This window comes from Eriocheir sinensis, chromosome 13 (assembly GCF_024679095.1).
Source record: "Eriocheir sinensis breed Jianghai 21 chromosome 13, ASM2467909v1, whole genome shotgun sequence".
In the NCBI taxonomy this organism is placed as follows: Eukaryota; Metazoa; Arthropoda; class Malacostraca; order Decapoda; family Varunidae; genus Eriocheir; species Eriocheir sinensis.
In genome coordinates, this window is record NC_066521.1 from 1413250 (window position 1) to 1428423 (window position 15174).

A 15174-nucleotide genomic window follows, 5' to 3' on the forward strand; every position below is an offset into this window, starting at 1 on the left:
ATGCAATTCACTACATCTATCACCAGAAAAACATGAAGCACGTGAGAAAATCGTTGGTTGGGTGAAACTGTAAATTGACACTTTTTTTTCTGAAATAATGTTTTCTTTTGCCCTTGAGCTGCTTCCTGTACTGTAAAAATAACAGAATTAAATCCCCCTCTGCACACACCTACCATTGCTGTGCTCAATCCTGGTGTGCAGTGTTTTGTTGTAGGACCTGAAGCTGAGGCTCAGGAGGTACTTGTCGTCCGAAGAGTCACGCACCAGAAAGGCTCCGTCTGGCTGGTCAATGAGCTTCTCTTCAGCCTCGGCACGAGTAATGGGACCCCAATACCACCCAAACCTGGCGAGCCGGAACAGCTCCTCAGCCAGGCTGCGCTTGCTGGCGTCAATGTTTGCATCTTGGGGTCCCCAGAGCTCCCCGTACGACACTGGGGAGGACGTTTCCGTTATGGCACCGTGATCCTGCCCATCACCGCCGCCTTGGGGGTCAGCGGTGCCGCCCACTGCATCCACCAGCACCCGAGGCACCGCGTCAGCACCACCCGCCGTGCCACCGTCAAAGGTGTCGGGCAGGGCCAGCACCTCGGTGGTCTCTGATATGTGGTTGGCCGCCTTGCCGAAGAGTGACAGGGCCGTGATGGGCTGGTCCGGCGCCCCCGCCTCCGTTGCCTTGGTGGGCGGGGCCCTGACGGTGTCCAGGCCGCCCTCGCCCTCCGCCAGCACTCGCGACGAGGAGTTCTGGCGGGTGACGGGCGTGTGCATGGGGCGGATGGCGCGCTTGTTGAGCTTGCTCTTGTGCGTCTGTCCCCCGGAGGTGTTGAGGCCATCGCTGGACGACTCCTCGCTGATGGACTGCGAGAACGAGTCCCCGAAGCTGTTGGAGAGGCCCTCGAAGCTCTTGCTCTTCTTGGGCGAGCTGCAGTGGGAGCCTTGGCAGGAGTCAAGCTTCCCGCTTATCTTCTTCTTGAGGGTCTGAAGGATGCCAGTCTTAGTCTTCTTCTTGGCTGCCTTTTCCGGGTGGGGCGGCGAGGCGGAGCACCCCACGAACACCTCGAACACCTCGCCATTGGCACTGCTCGCCCTCCTGCCTCCATGGCGCGGCGAACGGCTAAGCAACTGGGACAAGTTCACTTTCTTCATCATCTTTCCTCGGGACGGCCCCTCGGCGTCGTGTCACCGCGATACACGGCCATTGGAGGGCGGTGGTGGCGGCTACGGAGGCAGAGTAAGGAGTCTCATCTGTGCGCCCTCCCTGCCATCTTGTCAGGACTGCCAACATTGCCTGCTTCTTCTTCTTCTTCTTTTGGGCTCCTTGGTTCTTCTTTACACTTAAATACTTCACTGTCCACACTTATGGTTACTTTATGGCGTACATACACTTATATACTTCACTTTGCCCTGAGCTCTGTTTGTCTGTACACTTTAATTGCTTCCACTGACTTTTATTGCTTTTCTATTTTCTTCTTCCTTAATTTATTTTCTTCACTTTAGCTTTTACTCTGATTTCCACTGTTACACTTGTTGTTTTTCATTTCTCTTTTATTGCAGATCGAGTTATTTTTCCCCAGGACAGCATGGATCAAATAACATATATAGTACGTACATGCTCACTGACTGCTCTATACCGTAGGCGTAGTGCATCAGAAAATATATTTATATCACCAATAGTATGAAAAAGCAATGGGTCGTATTATTAATTTTCATGGCCTATAAGCATGCATACCTATTTGACTAGGCTTTTGTAGGAATGGTGGGCATTTCCAGGAGTAGTTTTATGACTTCTGGTAGTTTGGCCCTTGCTCTGTACCATGAACATGAATAAACACTCACAAGAACCCGACTGATCTTATATTTGCCTTTGAAGAATATAATATAGCTGATATGTGAGATCCGGGAGCGTCCGAACAATGCCTCTGTATATTTATTTAACAACGCATTACAGTGTAGCATAGTAGCGGTATACTTCTACCAATTTTACTTTAAGGACTAGTATTTACTCTATCTCTGTATTCATTCCCATCTAGTGCTTGGGCAATGTTCTCCGTCCACACATTTTATTGTCTTATTGTCCAGGGGGAGGTACTGCCCCCTCCCTTGTTGTGCTTTCCTTCCTACCATTGTATCTTTTTAATTTCATGGTGCTACCTACACATGTATTAATAGCAGAGCTGGGATTCTGTAGAAAAAATCTACCACCGGTATCGGTAGTCGGTAGCGAGCCGCGTCCAATCGGTATCGGTAGATCGGTAGATTTTTCAGAAATCTACCGATCGGTATAGATTCGGTATCGGTAGATTAAAAAACTCTATAATTATATAATAAAAAAATGCTTTTAAAGGCCCATAACACACATTTTAAGTTATTTCTCTCTTATTTCGGTTAACTTAAGAATAGAAGTAAATTAGAGTCTTTTAATACCTTTTTTAAGTTCAAAAATACATAACTTATTTAATAAATGAATTTCTCCCTCAAAAAATAAACATCAAACTGAAAAAAAGTTCGTAACAATATGATTAAATAGTTCACTGACTTGATCAAAACTTTTTTAATGTAAAATAAAGTTTAAAAAAGGAAAATCACTTGAAAAGTTAAAAGCACAAAACGATTAAGTGCTGCTGCCGCGGCGGGTGGACTTAAAAACACTGCCACTTAAAACACTAGGCGATGAGGCTGAGCACGTTGTCAAGAGCGTAGGAGCTAGAGCGTAGGTGTAGGCTACTCGCGTCGGCAGGCCAAACAAGAGTGGGGCTCCCGCCAAAACTTTTGGCGGGAGCGAGAATCTCCTAGGTCGTGGCTGCCTCTGATTGGCTGAGAACGCCCAGAACGGCCGGTGATTGGCTAAGCGTGATGACGTCAAAGTAATACCTGGAATTTCCTGCTAACTGCTTCCCATAGATGCGCTCGAACGTGTTGAAACTTGTCCGTTTCATTTTGCCGGGGTCGTCTTCTCTTAAGTCTTAACAAAAAAGTTCCGCGCTCGCTCTTTCAATCTACCGATACCGATTGACTGCCAATCATGCGATCGGTAGCGGTATTCGGTAGTTTCTTCAAAATACCGAATGATCGGTATCGGTAGCAGTAATCTACCGCCGGTAGTACCGATCCCAAATGTCAATCGGTAGTCCCAGCTCTGATTAATAGTTGTATAATCACACTAGCTCTGTCCTGCCTGGGGGTTGGGATGGCATGTTCCTCCCTTCTCCCTTGTTGTTTACCTGCAACAATAAACTATCAATCAATCAATCAATCTGTAAGACCTCAACATTAACTCTCATGCAGTCAAATCAATCGAGTCTGAGTACGACAATCTGGCGACGTTGCAAGCTCTGACCATGCAAATATGAGCACACATCTATAACTTACGGCAACGCACACCGTAAAATTAATGATTATCATATTTTGTATGTTTGCAGAGTGTAAACCAATGCTACTCAAGGCATCACAAATGTTTAACTCGAAAACAACCAAAATAAGCAGTACGGTACACCTAGGTATATATAGCACATAGCCTATATATTCCCCGCAAATCGCCATGCTTTGTTTGAATCAATCACATTCAAAAGTCGCATGTATGGAAAAAGATCTTACAATTTCACATGCATACTAATTAAACCTCACCACACTAGGCTGGAGGAGGACGGCACCGTGCGCCTGAGAGGGTTGTCGCGCAGCTGGCAGGGTGACGTAAATAGTAGGCGTCGCAGGGGTTGGCAGTTGTGGCGGCGGCATGGGCGCGTTGTGGCCGGGTGTGACCTGTTACTTCACGCCGCGCCTCGCCGCGTTGCTCGGCCAAGGTGCGTCACGCTCTGCCAGTACCCAGGGTAGTGCTGGAGGCCCTAATGGTAGTTATAGAAGGCAGCACCGCCCCCCTGAGTCCCTCCCCGCTACACTCGGGATTACTATAGAATTACACCCACAACCCCACCCCACCCCAGTAGTAGGCGTGGGGTAAGCCCTTGTAACGGCCCCCACTGTGGAGTCCATGTTGAGTAAATGTTTATTCTTCCTTTCCTGTTCCTTTGTGCTTTCTCTGCCTTTTCCTGGGTTTCACTTTTGTTCTTGTTTTTTTGGTAAAACTAGGGAGCAACTACTTCTCCCCCTCCACCACCCCAGCCCCCCCTACCCCACAAGGCAAGCCTGGGGAACTGTGGGGAACCGGGGTTTGGGGGGGAAGCCAAAATCACTGAAAAATGGTCTTCTAAAATATCCCTTGAAAAATCCCTAAATTAGGGAAAATTCCCTGTTCTCGAAAGTAAGGAAAATCCCTACCGGATACTCACATGCGTGGGCTAATCACTAACCAAGCATACCATCTCCAACCACCCCAAAATAGCCCTGAGCCATGACTCAAGATCCGGGACTCGGGCTGAACAGGCCCGGGCTATACCTGGCCCTCAGCACGGCAGCCGTTGGGCTGCATGTTCTAAAAAAAAATAAAATAACCACGCGTAGTGGACCTGGTCTCACATGCGTGGACTAATCGCTAACCAAGCATACCATCGCTAACCAAGCATACCATCGCTAACCAAACGTACCATCGCTAACCAAGCGTACCATTGCTAACCAAGTGTACCGTCGCTAACCAAACGTTTGTAGAAAAAATATATGAAGACCTAGTGATGTTTCATAAGGTAGGTAATGAATGTGAGCTATTTTGCGGCGGCGGCATGGCGGCGGCGTTAGCTCGATTAATCCCTTTAGGGAACTGTGGTTTTGGTGGTCGCTAGCTCGATTAATCCCTGTAGGGAACAGTGGTTTTGGTGGTGGACGGCCAAATCACTGAAAAATGGGCTTTCACAATGTCCCTACAAAAATCCCCAAAATCGGGGAAAATCCCTAGTCTCTGAAGAAAGGAAATTCCCTAACGTGTACTCTTGTAATCTATTCCTATATAACATAGCAACCGCCGCAGCGGGTCTGTTGACGAGTGTCGGGCGTGTAATTGGATGGTCAGCGTAGTTGAACCCCCACCCCACCACCCCCGGCGCTCCAATCCGTAGTCGAGCAACTCTTGGGAAATGTCATGTTTCATAATTACATATAGTACAATACAGATGGTTAACCCATCCACTTCTTGTAAGTTGATGCTAGATCATTTTTACTGAGTAGTTTAGGGTACAAAATAAAACAGATTTGTGACAACTGTCATCCAGAACTGACGCTCCTGCTGTTAACTGACGGGGGAGTGACCTAACGACTGCTACGTATGACCCTGGCCTCCATTTTACTCAAACTCCACTATAAGTATCGCGCATTGAACAATATCCGTTTGTTTTCTGACACGTGCTTGTCACACCATGTGACACGTGACACGCCCGTGTCTTTGTTGGACCCGGTATTGGGATAGTAATCGGTCCTTTTGTTAACACTTACCGAAAGGTAAAGTAGACTGATATTTTGAGTGAGTGAGTGTTGGGCCTTCCATCCATCATGGCGGCTTGAAAACAACTGACTTCAGGAACCCGCCGTTAGGTGCCGCCACTGAAACATCCTCACGTAGTAGCATTTTACGAATGTATTCCTTTAAAATTAGAAAATACAAATAGCTGCGGCATTAGTTACTTTAATATAGAGAAAATAATAATATAAAACTCTTAAAAGACAATTTTTTTGTCCGAAATCATTATAATCCATGCGCGTTTTGGATATTACTGACTTAGGAACTAGTTTCTGTGGTGTAGTATAAGGCAGCTAAGAGGCTCAGTCTGCCCACAGAGCCCTCGTGTCATACAACAACACTGGACTTAGAAATTTTCAAGGCACCCCCACATAATCAAGCCATTTACGCAGTAAATTGGTATGACCAGGAACTAAAACCTTCGCAAATGTGAAGCAAAAGAAGTATCCTATGCAGTACCCATGCTATTTTTTCGGTATATTAGAAGCATTTGTTAGCTAGATTAACTTTTTTTTTTTTCTGGTATTCCACAGTCTTTTCACAAATTCTTTCCTGACTTCCATTCCCACCCCGTCCTGGGCCCAACAGCTCTCTCTGGGTGTTTCTCGTGCTGGGGCTAACATGAACGTGTTAACCGCCACTCGTACCACTGATGTCGTCATTGTCGTTGTCGTAGACAGTCTATAATACCAAGTCAATTCAAACGCAACTTTGTGGGAGGAGACACGGCAGAGGCGTGGCTTATGCGTGACTTTGCTTGGAGCCAAACTAGAGAATATAGAAACGGATTTAGAGAAAACGAAGAAAGGCGGACTAATGGGGAACTTATTAAAAGGCACGGCTCACCAGATGTCTCTACTGTCGGTCGACCACCCAAGATTTTCCCTGAAAATATCTCTTAATTACCATAAATCCCCTGCGTTCTTTCTTGGCAAACTGTAAATACACATCAATACAGAAACTGATATTGTATGTTTAACCCTTAGAGTACGGGTGGCGATATATTTCTCTGGATGCTGTGCACGGGGAAAATTTAGACATTTAAAAGAGGTGGAAATGGTGTCTTTCTTCTTTGTAATAAATTTATAATCATCTAGTATATATGGTGGTGTAATAAAATTTCTCTCCTAATAATAATAAAAAAGTTATGACAGCCCAAAATACTGCGCATTTTTTCGTGGTCGTGACGCGTTGTGGGGAAGCACCCCACACTCTCTCTCTCTCTCTCTCTCTCTCTCTCTCTCTCTCTCTCTCTCTCTCTCTCTCTCTCTCTCTCTCTCTCTCTCTCTCTCTTTCTCTCTCTCTCCCTGCTGACCAGACCCATGCGACAGGACACGAGGACTGAAGCCTAACGTAATCGTTTGTTTGTTTATTTGTGTGTGTGTGTGTTATTTTCTTGTGCCTAATGCAAGTATAGCATTATTATGAGAGAGAGAGAGAGAGAGAGAGAGAGAGAGAGAGAGACCTATTCAGGAAAACACATCACACATGACTTCATATGTTTGTATGTATTTACACAGGTATGCATGTATGTTTATCTATTCATCTATCTATATATATTGTATATCTATACATACATACATACATATATATATATATATATATATATATATATATATATATATATATATATATATATATATATATATATATATATATATATATATATATATATATATATGCCTTTGTTCAGCCTGTGCCTAAAAAGGGTGACCGTTCCAATCCCTCAAACTACCGCCCTATAGCTTTACTTTCCTGTCTATCTAAAGCTTTTGAATCAATCCTTAATCGGAAGATTCAAAAGCACCTTTCCACTTCTGACCTTCTATCTGATCGCCAGTATGGGTTCCGCAAGGGGCATTCTACTGGCGATCTTCTTGCTCTCTTAACTGACTCTTGGTCATCCCCTCTTAGCCGTTTTGGTGAAACTTTCTCTGTTGTGCTAGACATATCAAAAGCCTTTGATAGAGTCTGCTTTCTAAACTGCCCTCTTTCGGATTCTATCCCTCTCTCTGTTCCTTTATCTCCAGTTTCCTTTCCGGCCGTTCTATCTCTGCGGTGGTAGATGGTCACTGTTCTTCCCCTAAACCTATCAACAGTGGTGTTCCACAGGGCTCTGTCCTATCACCCACTCTCTTCCTGTTATTCATCAATGATCTTCTTTCCATAACAAACTGTCCTGTCCACTCATACGCCAACGACTCCACTCTGCATTATTCAACTTCTTTCAATAGAAGACCCTCTCAACAGGAATTACATGACTCCAGACTGGAGGGTGCAGAACGCTTAACCTCAGACCTTGCTATCATTTTCGATTGGGGCAGAAGGAACCTTGTGTCTTTCAATGCCTCAAAAACTTAATTTCTCCACCTATCAACTCGACACAATCTTCCAAACACCTATCCCGTAACTCAAAATCTCAACTGGAAACTTCACATCTCCTCTCTCGCTAAATCAGCTTCCTCGAGGTTGGGCGTTCTGTATCGTCTCCACCAATTCTTCTCCCCCGCACAGTTGCTATCCATATACAGGGGCCTTGTCCGCCCTCGTATGGAGTATGCATCTCACATGTGGGGGGGCTCCACTCACACAGCTCTTCTGGATAGAGTGGAGTCTAAGGCTCTTTGTCTCATCAGCTCTCCTCCTCCTGATTGTCTTCTACCTCTTAAATTCTGTCACGATGTTGCCTCTCTTTCTATCTTCTATCGATATTTCCACGCTGACTGCTCTTCTGAACTTGCTAACTGCATGCCTCCCCCCCTCCCGCAGCCCCGCTACACACGACTTTCTACTCATGCTCATCCCTATACTGTCCAAACCCCTTATGCAAGAGTTAACCAGCATCTTCACTCTTTCATCCCTCACGCTGGTAAACTCTGGAACAGTCTTCCTTCATCTGTATTTCCTCCTGCTTACGACTTGAACTCTTTCAAGAGGAGGGTATCAGGACACCTCTCCTCCCGAAATTGACCTTTCTTTCAGCCACCTCTTATGGTTCTTTTTTAGGAGCAGCAAGTAGCAGGCTTTTTTTATTTATTATTGTTTCCTTTTTTGTGTGCCCTTGAGCTGCCTCCTTTGTTGTAAAGAAAAAAAAAAAAGAAAAAAAAAAAAAAATATATATATATATATATATATATATATATATATATATATATATATATATATATATATATATATATATATATATATATATATATATATCTATATATATATATATATATATATATATATATATATATATATATATATATATATATATATATATATATATATATATATATATATATATATATATATATATATATATATATATATATATATATATATATATATATATATATATATATATATATATAGTCATCTCATTGTCATGGGTATTTCTGGACTTTGATAAATCATGTAAGCATGGACTATAACCCTATGGGAAAATATGCATTTGGGAAGTCACCTCTGACACGTCATATAAAACATGTTTTTTTCGTTCTTTTTTAATGACTGAAATGAGACAAGACCTTGTTAGACAACAATATGTAATCAACACTCACCCTGGGGTCAAAATTTAGTAGCACAGAAGACCCAAAAGTAGCCCAATTTGCGATAAGTAGCCCAATCTGGCAACACTGCAGTGTGGCGGAATTTTTTTTTTTAGGATAATGTTGCTAGAAAAATCTCGACCAATAGCAGTCGCCCTGAGTGAGCTGCTGGCCAATAGGAAGCACGTCAGTCTAACGTGACATCACTCAGGAGCAACCTAACGTCCATTGCCCCGCCTCCTCCTCTCTCCCTTCCCCCTCCTCTCTGCCTCCCTCCTCCCTCCTCTCTGCCTTCCTCCCTCCTCTCTCCTTCCCCCCTCTCTCTGCCTCCCTCCTCTCTGCCTCCCTCCTCCCTCCTCTCTGCCTTCCTCCCTCCTCTCTCTCCCTTCCCCCCTCCTCTCTGCCTCATCCCTCCTCTCTCCCTCCTCCCTCCCTCCTCTCTGCCTTCCTCCCTCCTCTCTCCCTTCCCCCCTCCTCTCTGCCTCCCTCCCTACCGCCTCTCTGACTTCCCTCCTTCCCCCCTCCTCTCTGCCTCCCTCCCTCCCTCCTCTCTGCCTTCCTCCCTCCTCTCTCCCTTCCCCCCTCCTCTCTGCATCCCTCCCTCCTCTCTGCCTTCCTATTTAGCGTCAATGCATCCATATATATATATATATATATATATATATATATATATAATACAAGAAATATATATATAGATATGATATATATATATATATATATATATATATATATATATATATATATATATATATATATATATATATATATATATATATATATATATATATACAGTACGTCTTTGTCAAAAAGTCCATAATCCAATCCAATATTGAACCACCCAGACCTCCAACATGATTAAGTTTCCATATTAATTGCTTGTGTGGTACTTTATCAAACGCCTTCTTTAAGTCCAGATACACACAATCTGCCCGACCGTCCCTTTCCTGTATTATATCAATTACTCTTGAATAGAAGCTAATCAGATTAGTTACACAAGACCATCCTCCTCTGAATCCAAATTGGCTATTTGATATACCATCCAGTCCTGCTAATTTCCTCGCATCCAATTCTTCCAATAATTTTCTAACTTCATCTGCTGATGTTTGTATTCTCTCCAGACCCACTCTATTCCCCGGCACTGCATCTACACCTTCAAACTCCCTCTCCCTCGTGAACACTGTTTGTGTGTGTGTGTGTGTGTATGTGAGAGAGAGATAGGCTGCTCTCTCTCTCTCTCTCTCTCTCTCTCTCTCTCTCTCTCTCTCTCTCTCTCTCTCTCTCTCTCTCACACACACACACACACACACACACACACACACACACACACTGAGAGTGGCAACTAAGATGGTACCGGAACTTAGGAATCGGACTTACGAGGAGAGACTCCATAGCATGGGGCTCACAACCCTGGAGAGAAGAAAAGAAAGAGGAGACCTGATAGCGGTGTACAGGGTGGCGAGTGGGGTGGAGAATCTGGACAGAGAGGACCTGTGTGTGTGGAGCGAGAGAAACGAGAGGACATGGAAAGAAGTTGAGGGCGACCATGTGTAGGCGAGATGTGAAAAAGTTTAGCTTCCCAAACAGAAGCATTGAGCGATGGAATAGACTGGAGGAGGAGGTGGTTTGTGCAAGAAACATTCATGATTTTAAGGAAAAGTTGGATAAGAGAGGATATGGAGACGGGACAGCGCGAGCATAGCTCTTTTCCCGTATGTCACAACTAGGTAAATACACATACACACACACACAAGGCCCACCTCCAGGAGGACGGCCTTTCAGCATTTTACTCCAGGAAATCTGTGCGTAGCGCCGGTGAATCAGTGGGATATTCTCCAAGATCTTACGTCTGTGTCCTTCCCTTCCCTCCTCCATTTCCCTCCACAAAATGCATTTACATGTGTTGGCAATATTTAGTTGACAATATATATCTGGTTGACAATATTTGAGTGATCTGGCCACAGAGCACAACATAAGCCCATAAAAATGTAAAAACAAAAAATGAGGATTTTGGGGCCTGGAACGGATTAATTTTTTCTACATTAATTTCAATTGGATAAATTGCTTCCTAATTCAAACATTCTCAGTTCGAACAGCCCAAATGAACCAATTAAGTTTGAATCAAGAGTACCACTGTGTACTCTTTTTTTTTTTTTTTTTTTTAAAGAATCACTTCACATACATATACATGGATCATCCACAGATTTTTCTGATTGTACTTTCATTTGAAGCTGCTGTCATTTTTCTTTGTGCAATTTCAGTGAGGACATGTCCAAAACATGACATGATTTGGTTTGACTGTTAAGAGGCTAGACAGAGTTGTGGTGTGGTGCTGGCCATGGCTGGCTGGCTGCAGATGGTCAGTCTTAGGACTGGCTCAAACAGCCAGCCAGGTTACTTATCATGATGGAATATGATATAAGAATGCACCAACAAGTGTTTGAAACTAATGTAGAGAATATTGAGGTTTACATTCATTTAATTATATTCATTTATAACAAAAAAAATTATTTAAATAAAAAAAAATTATTTAAATAAAAAAAAAGATTTATTTATTAATTCTTTTTAAATAAAAAAAAATCAACAACCCTGCGTTTGAATATTGGTTTGACTATAGTTGTTAGTCTCTGATGTAAGCTATGAGCCATCAATAAGAAATAACCCCAAAATACAAAAGAGCAACATTTTGCTGCTATTGCGTTATCTGAGTAACTTAACAATACGTATATGCTACTTAACCCTTTGGCTGCGGAACCCCAACCAGAAGACCTCACCAAGCTACAGGAGTGGAGCAAAAAGTGGCTGCTGGAATTCAATGAAGAAAATGTAAAGTCCTGCACCTTGGGAGGGGATATCCAGTATACCAATACCACATGGGAAACACTCCACTATCCACCACAGAGGCAGAGAAAGACCTGGGAGAGTATGTTATCAGGCTACCAGTGAAGGCCAAATCCGTGCCAATCGCAGCGGACGGGTTAAGGACTGTTTGCGAATAACCACCCGATAAGACCTGTCTGCTGCGCTACCACCAGGACTTGCTCTGATCTGGCAGCAAGGCAGTGAGGTTAGCGGGCACCAAATATTTTGAGTGGAACAACTGTGTCGCCACACCGAATTTGTCGACAATATCAGTTACCTTTCACCCTCTCCAACCCGAGTTTCATGAACAAAACATCCTAACCAAGTTTCACCGTAGTGTTCAATGAGTTAAGACTTCATAACACAAGAATAAAAAAATTCGGCTTATCAGCTCTTTTTGTAATGCCTGACCCGCCTGTTGGGCAAGGTCTCCCAAAAACTCACTGTGAGGGGGACACCTCTTTGGTCGACTGGTTAAGGAGTGGCTATCCCATTTTGCCAGTGACGGGTTTGATCCCCAGCACCAGATAACCCTTTCCTGATGTGGATTAATTTCTCGTGTGTTTTCTGACACGCAGAGGGCGAGTGGAGATATGTATAGTGAAGTGAAATTCAGGCAATACATTTTTACCTGAATCTCGGAACTTGTTGATTAAAATTTACCCTGTTTTTAAAGGTGTGTTGAACATGTTTATGGTACAGTTTCATTCAGCTTCAATCAAGATTAAAACACCAATGATTCGTTTTACAGTATCTGCTTACTGGGAGGCCGGAGTGATTGGAAAGCGTTCTCGGAAATCCTCCACAGTCATGAGAATTGTCCTCAAAGCTGTCTCCTCAAGAATAAAAAATCTGCTTGCGCCACCACGAAGGACTGGTTCAAACTGGCGGTCCTGCCCTGCCTTGGCTGTGGGGTCTGAGGGGCTCTGATGTGATTGGCTGCCATGTCATGTGACACAAGGCAGGCGTGTTAATGGTCCTTCCTGTTCCTGTTTCACTGAGCAGCCACCCGTGGCGCCGTGCCTTGAGAGGAAGGAGGAGGGAAAGTGTTGATGGCCACGTTTTTTTTTTTTTTTTTTTTTTTTTTTTTTTACGTCGCGGCCTATAGCGCCGGTAGGCTTCTTCCTGGTGGGACCTGATGGTCGGCCCAAGGCTTTTTCCCGGTGGGTCCTGATGGTCGGCCCAGCCCGTTCTGGCGCAGGCGAGTGTTTATAGTGGCGCCATCTTGCATTGGCTCATATGCTGCCCTCCCGGAGCTCATCTTTAATCCTAGAATCTAGAGTCCGGGTTGATAGGTGGTCTTCTGGACAGCATGTGGGTAGTTTTAAGCCACTCGGCGGCGGCTGAAAAATCCCAGCCTGGTGGCACCGGGCGGGGATTGAACTCGCGTCCTCCTGAACGCGGTGCTGTTACTCTGTCGATTCAGCCACCGCCTCCCGTGGTGGTATTTATTTATATTTTTCATCGGTAAATATAATTATGTGATTTTGATCACAGTAACAGGCTTCCGGATACTGAGTAGACAGCACTGCTCACTAAACCAAGACTGTGGAAAAAATGTATGTAAAACCTGTGTGGTGGAACACAAATGCCTCCTATATAATATCCAAGTATTATTTTATTCTGATGCAAAAACTATTTTTCTAAAAATATATAACAAATGTTTTCATTTGATGTGCCAATATTACTCACCACAGTATGTACTGAAAAAAAAAAAAAAAAAAAAAAAAAATCATGTAACAACTCTTCTATTTTTGGGTGCACACATAAAAAGCAGAACAGTAGAACCTTGTTTATCTGGCATCCAAAACAATGGCATGAGTTTGATCTGATCTTGATCTTGATCTTGGTGTCACAGGTGCCTTTGTATTGGCAGCTCCTGTGAAAAGAAAACAAACTTTACAGAAAGACGGTGTTCTACTTGGGGCAAGATAAGATTGCCTACACCTTGCATGCCACCTACTCCCTATGAACTCTTATCAATAGAAGGGGGGTCAGGGGGTTGAATTCCTCCTGTTGGAAGGGTCAAGGGGGGCAAAGCTCCCCTGATAAAGGGGGCAAGGGTGGGCGAAACCCCCTCCGTTAGTTAGGTTTGGTTGTTTAGATTTACTTGGCACGTGGTGTAGGGCAGCGAAAATACGCAACACGGGACGGGACAGGGCGGTGGCGGTCCACTACGCGCGCCGGTGTTGTGAGAAATGCCTCCTTGCAGAAATAAGTCACTCTGCTGTCCACCACACATGCACACTGGGGAATATACAGCAGGGAAAATATGAATTTGCCTGGTTTTGTTCTATTTTGTCCAATTGTGATCTTTGTAAGCGGTGAGTGAAACATATAAATAGTAAGCAAGTTAACCTCTCTCTGCGAGCTATTTTGTTTCTGCGAGCTGATTCCTACAACACTGGTGGTAACGGGTGGCAGCGAGCGGCGTCGGGTGCATAACAGGCATCGAAAAGTCAATCATTTAGTGATTTCCGGAAAAAAATACTATCTCCATAATAAACAGCATCCTGTTTTATCCAGAAATAAGCAGTCAGCATCTCAAAAATAGTAGTCTACCTTCTTGAAAATATTCCACATAGTTTTGGCAATTCCATAAGAGTAACGTCCGTACTGTTAATCTCCCCCATTGCCCTTCCCTTCCCTTTCCCTTGGCTGTGAACTGCAGTTTTAAGCATCCCGCACTCCCCGGGGGGTTGGGATTGATTAACACTACCTTGAGAGAGAGCGGATGGGGTGGAAAATGTGTTGACTCCACGGGGTTAGAAGCAGGACATCTTCAGATTTTCCTTCGTATATTTCATGAATAAATAGTGTTCTGTTTGTTATTATAGAAGGACATATATTGAAAAGTATCAGAATATTTTTATGACTGATATTATATTGCAAACTTTGCTGAAGTTAATATGTATATATTTTTTTTTTGTAAAGACTGGTGTTTCCATTTGATTGTAAACGTACAGTTATTCCTGAACATTCCTTTATAATTGTCCCCAAGAATGGCAAAACATGGCAGATTGATGACTAAATATGACATTATTATGGGAATACTTAACACATGAAATAAAAAATAGCATTTCTTGGCGACCACCTTGATTTAAGACAAAAATGCCATAATTGACACGACCTGGCAACCCTTATGTGGCTGCCCAGGTGTGTGTAACCAGTCATGGATACCAACCTGTCTCATAAATTAACTTACCCGCATTACTTGTTATTTACCTGTCCCGGAGATGGGAAGGTGACGTGGCGGCTTATACATACCCCAGTCCCGTGTATGGGGATGGGGACGGGAAGGGAATGGGGAAGACTAACACTAATGGCCGTAAGTCTCAAAACAATGGCAAAATAGGTTATCCAGCACGAGCTTCCCCCCGT

At 43.8% G+C, this 15174-nt stretch overlaps 2 protein-coding genes across 4 annotated transcripts in view; one reads left to right on the forward strand and one right to left on the reverse strand.

Annotated features, from left to right (window-relative positions):
• The window catches only part of LOC126997864 (uncharacterized), a 37672-nt gene extending 36371 nt beyond the window's left edge, over positions 1-1301 (reverse strand). The window contains exon 1 of the mRNA XM_050859076.1: positions 174-1301. Within this exon, the coding sequence (XP_050715033.1) occupies positions 174-1146 (973 nt within the window). The 5' untranslated portion in view covers positions 1147-1301. The remainder of the gene's footprint in view (positions 1-173) is intronic.
• A 2335-nt stretch (positions 1302-3636) lies between these two features.
• The window catches only part of LOC126997866 (ubiquinone biosynthesis protein COQ9, mitochondrial-like), a 41336-nt gene continuing 29798 nt past the window's right edge, over positions 3637-15174 (forward strand). The window contains exon 1 of one of the 3 annotated variants that reach the window (XM_050859080.1): positions 3637-3797. In XM_050859080.1, coding sequence (XP_050715037.1) covers positions 3731-3797 — 67 coding nt within the window. In that variant the 5' untranslated portion in view covers positions 3637-3730. Of the gene's footprint in view, positions 3846-15174 lie in introns of all 3 variants that reach the window. The other 2 variants (XM_050859078.1, XM_050859079.1) reach the window with 2 other exon arrangements.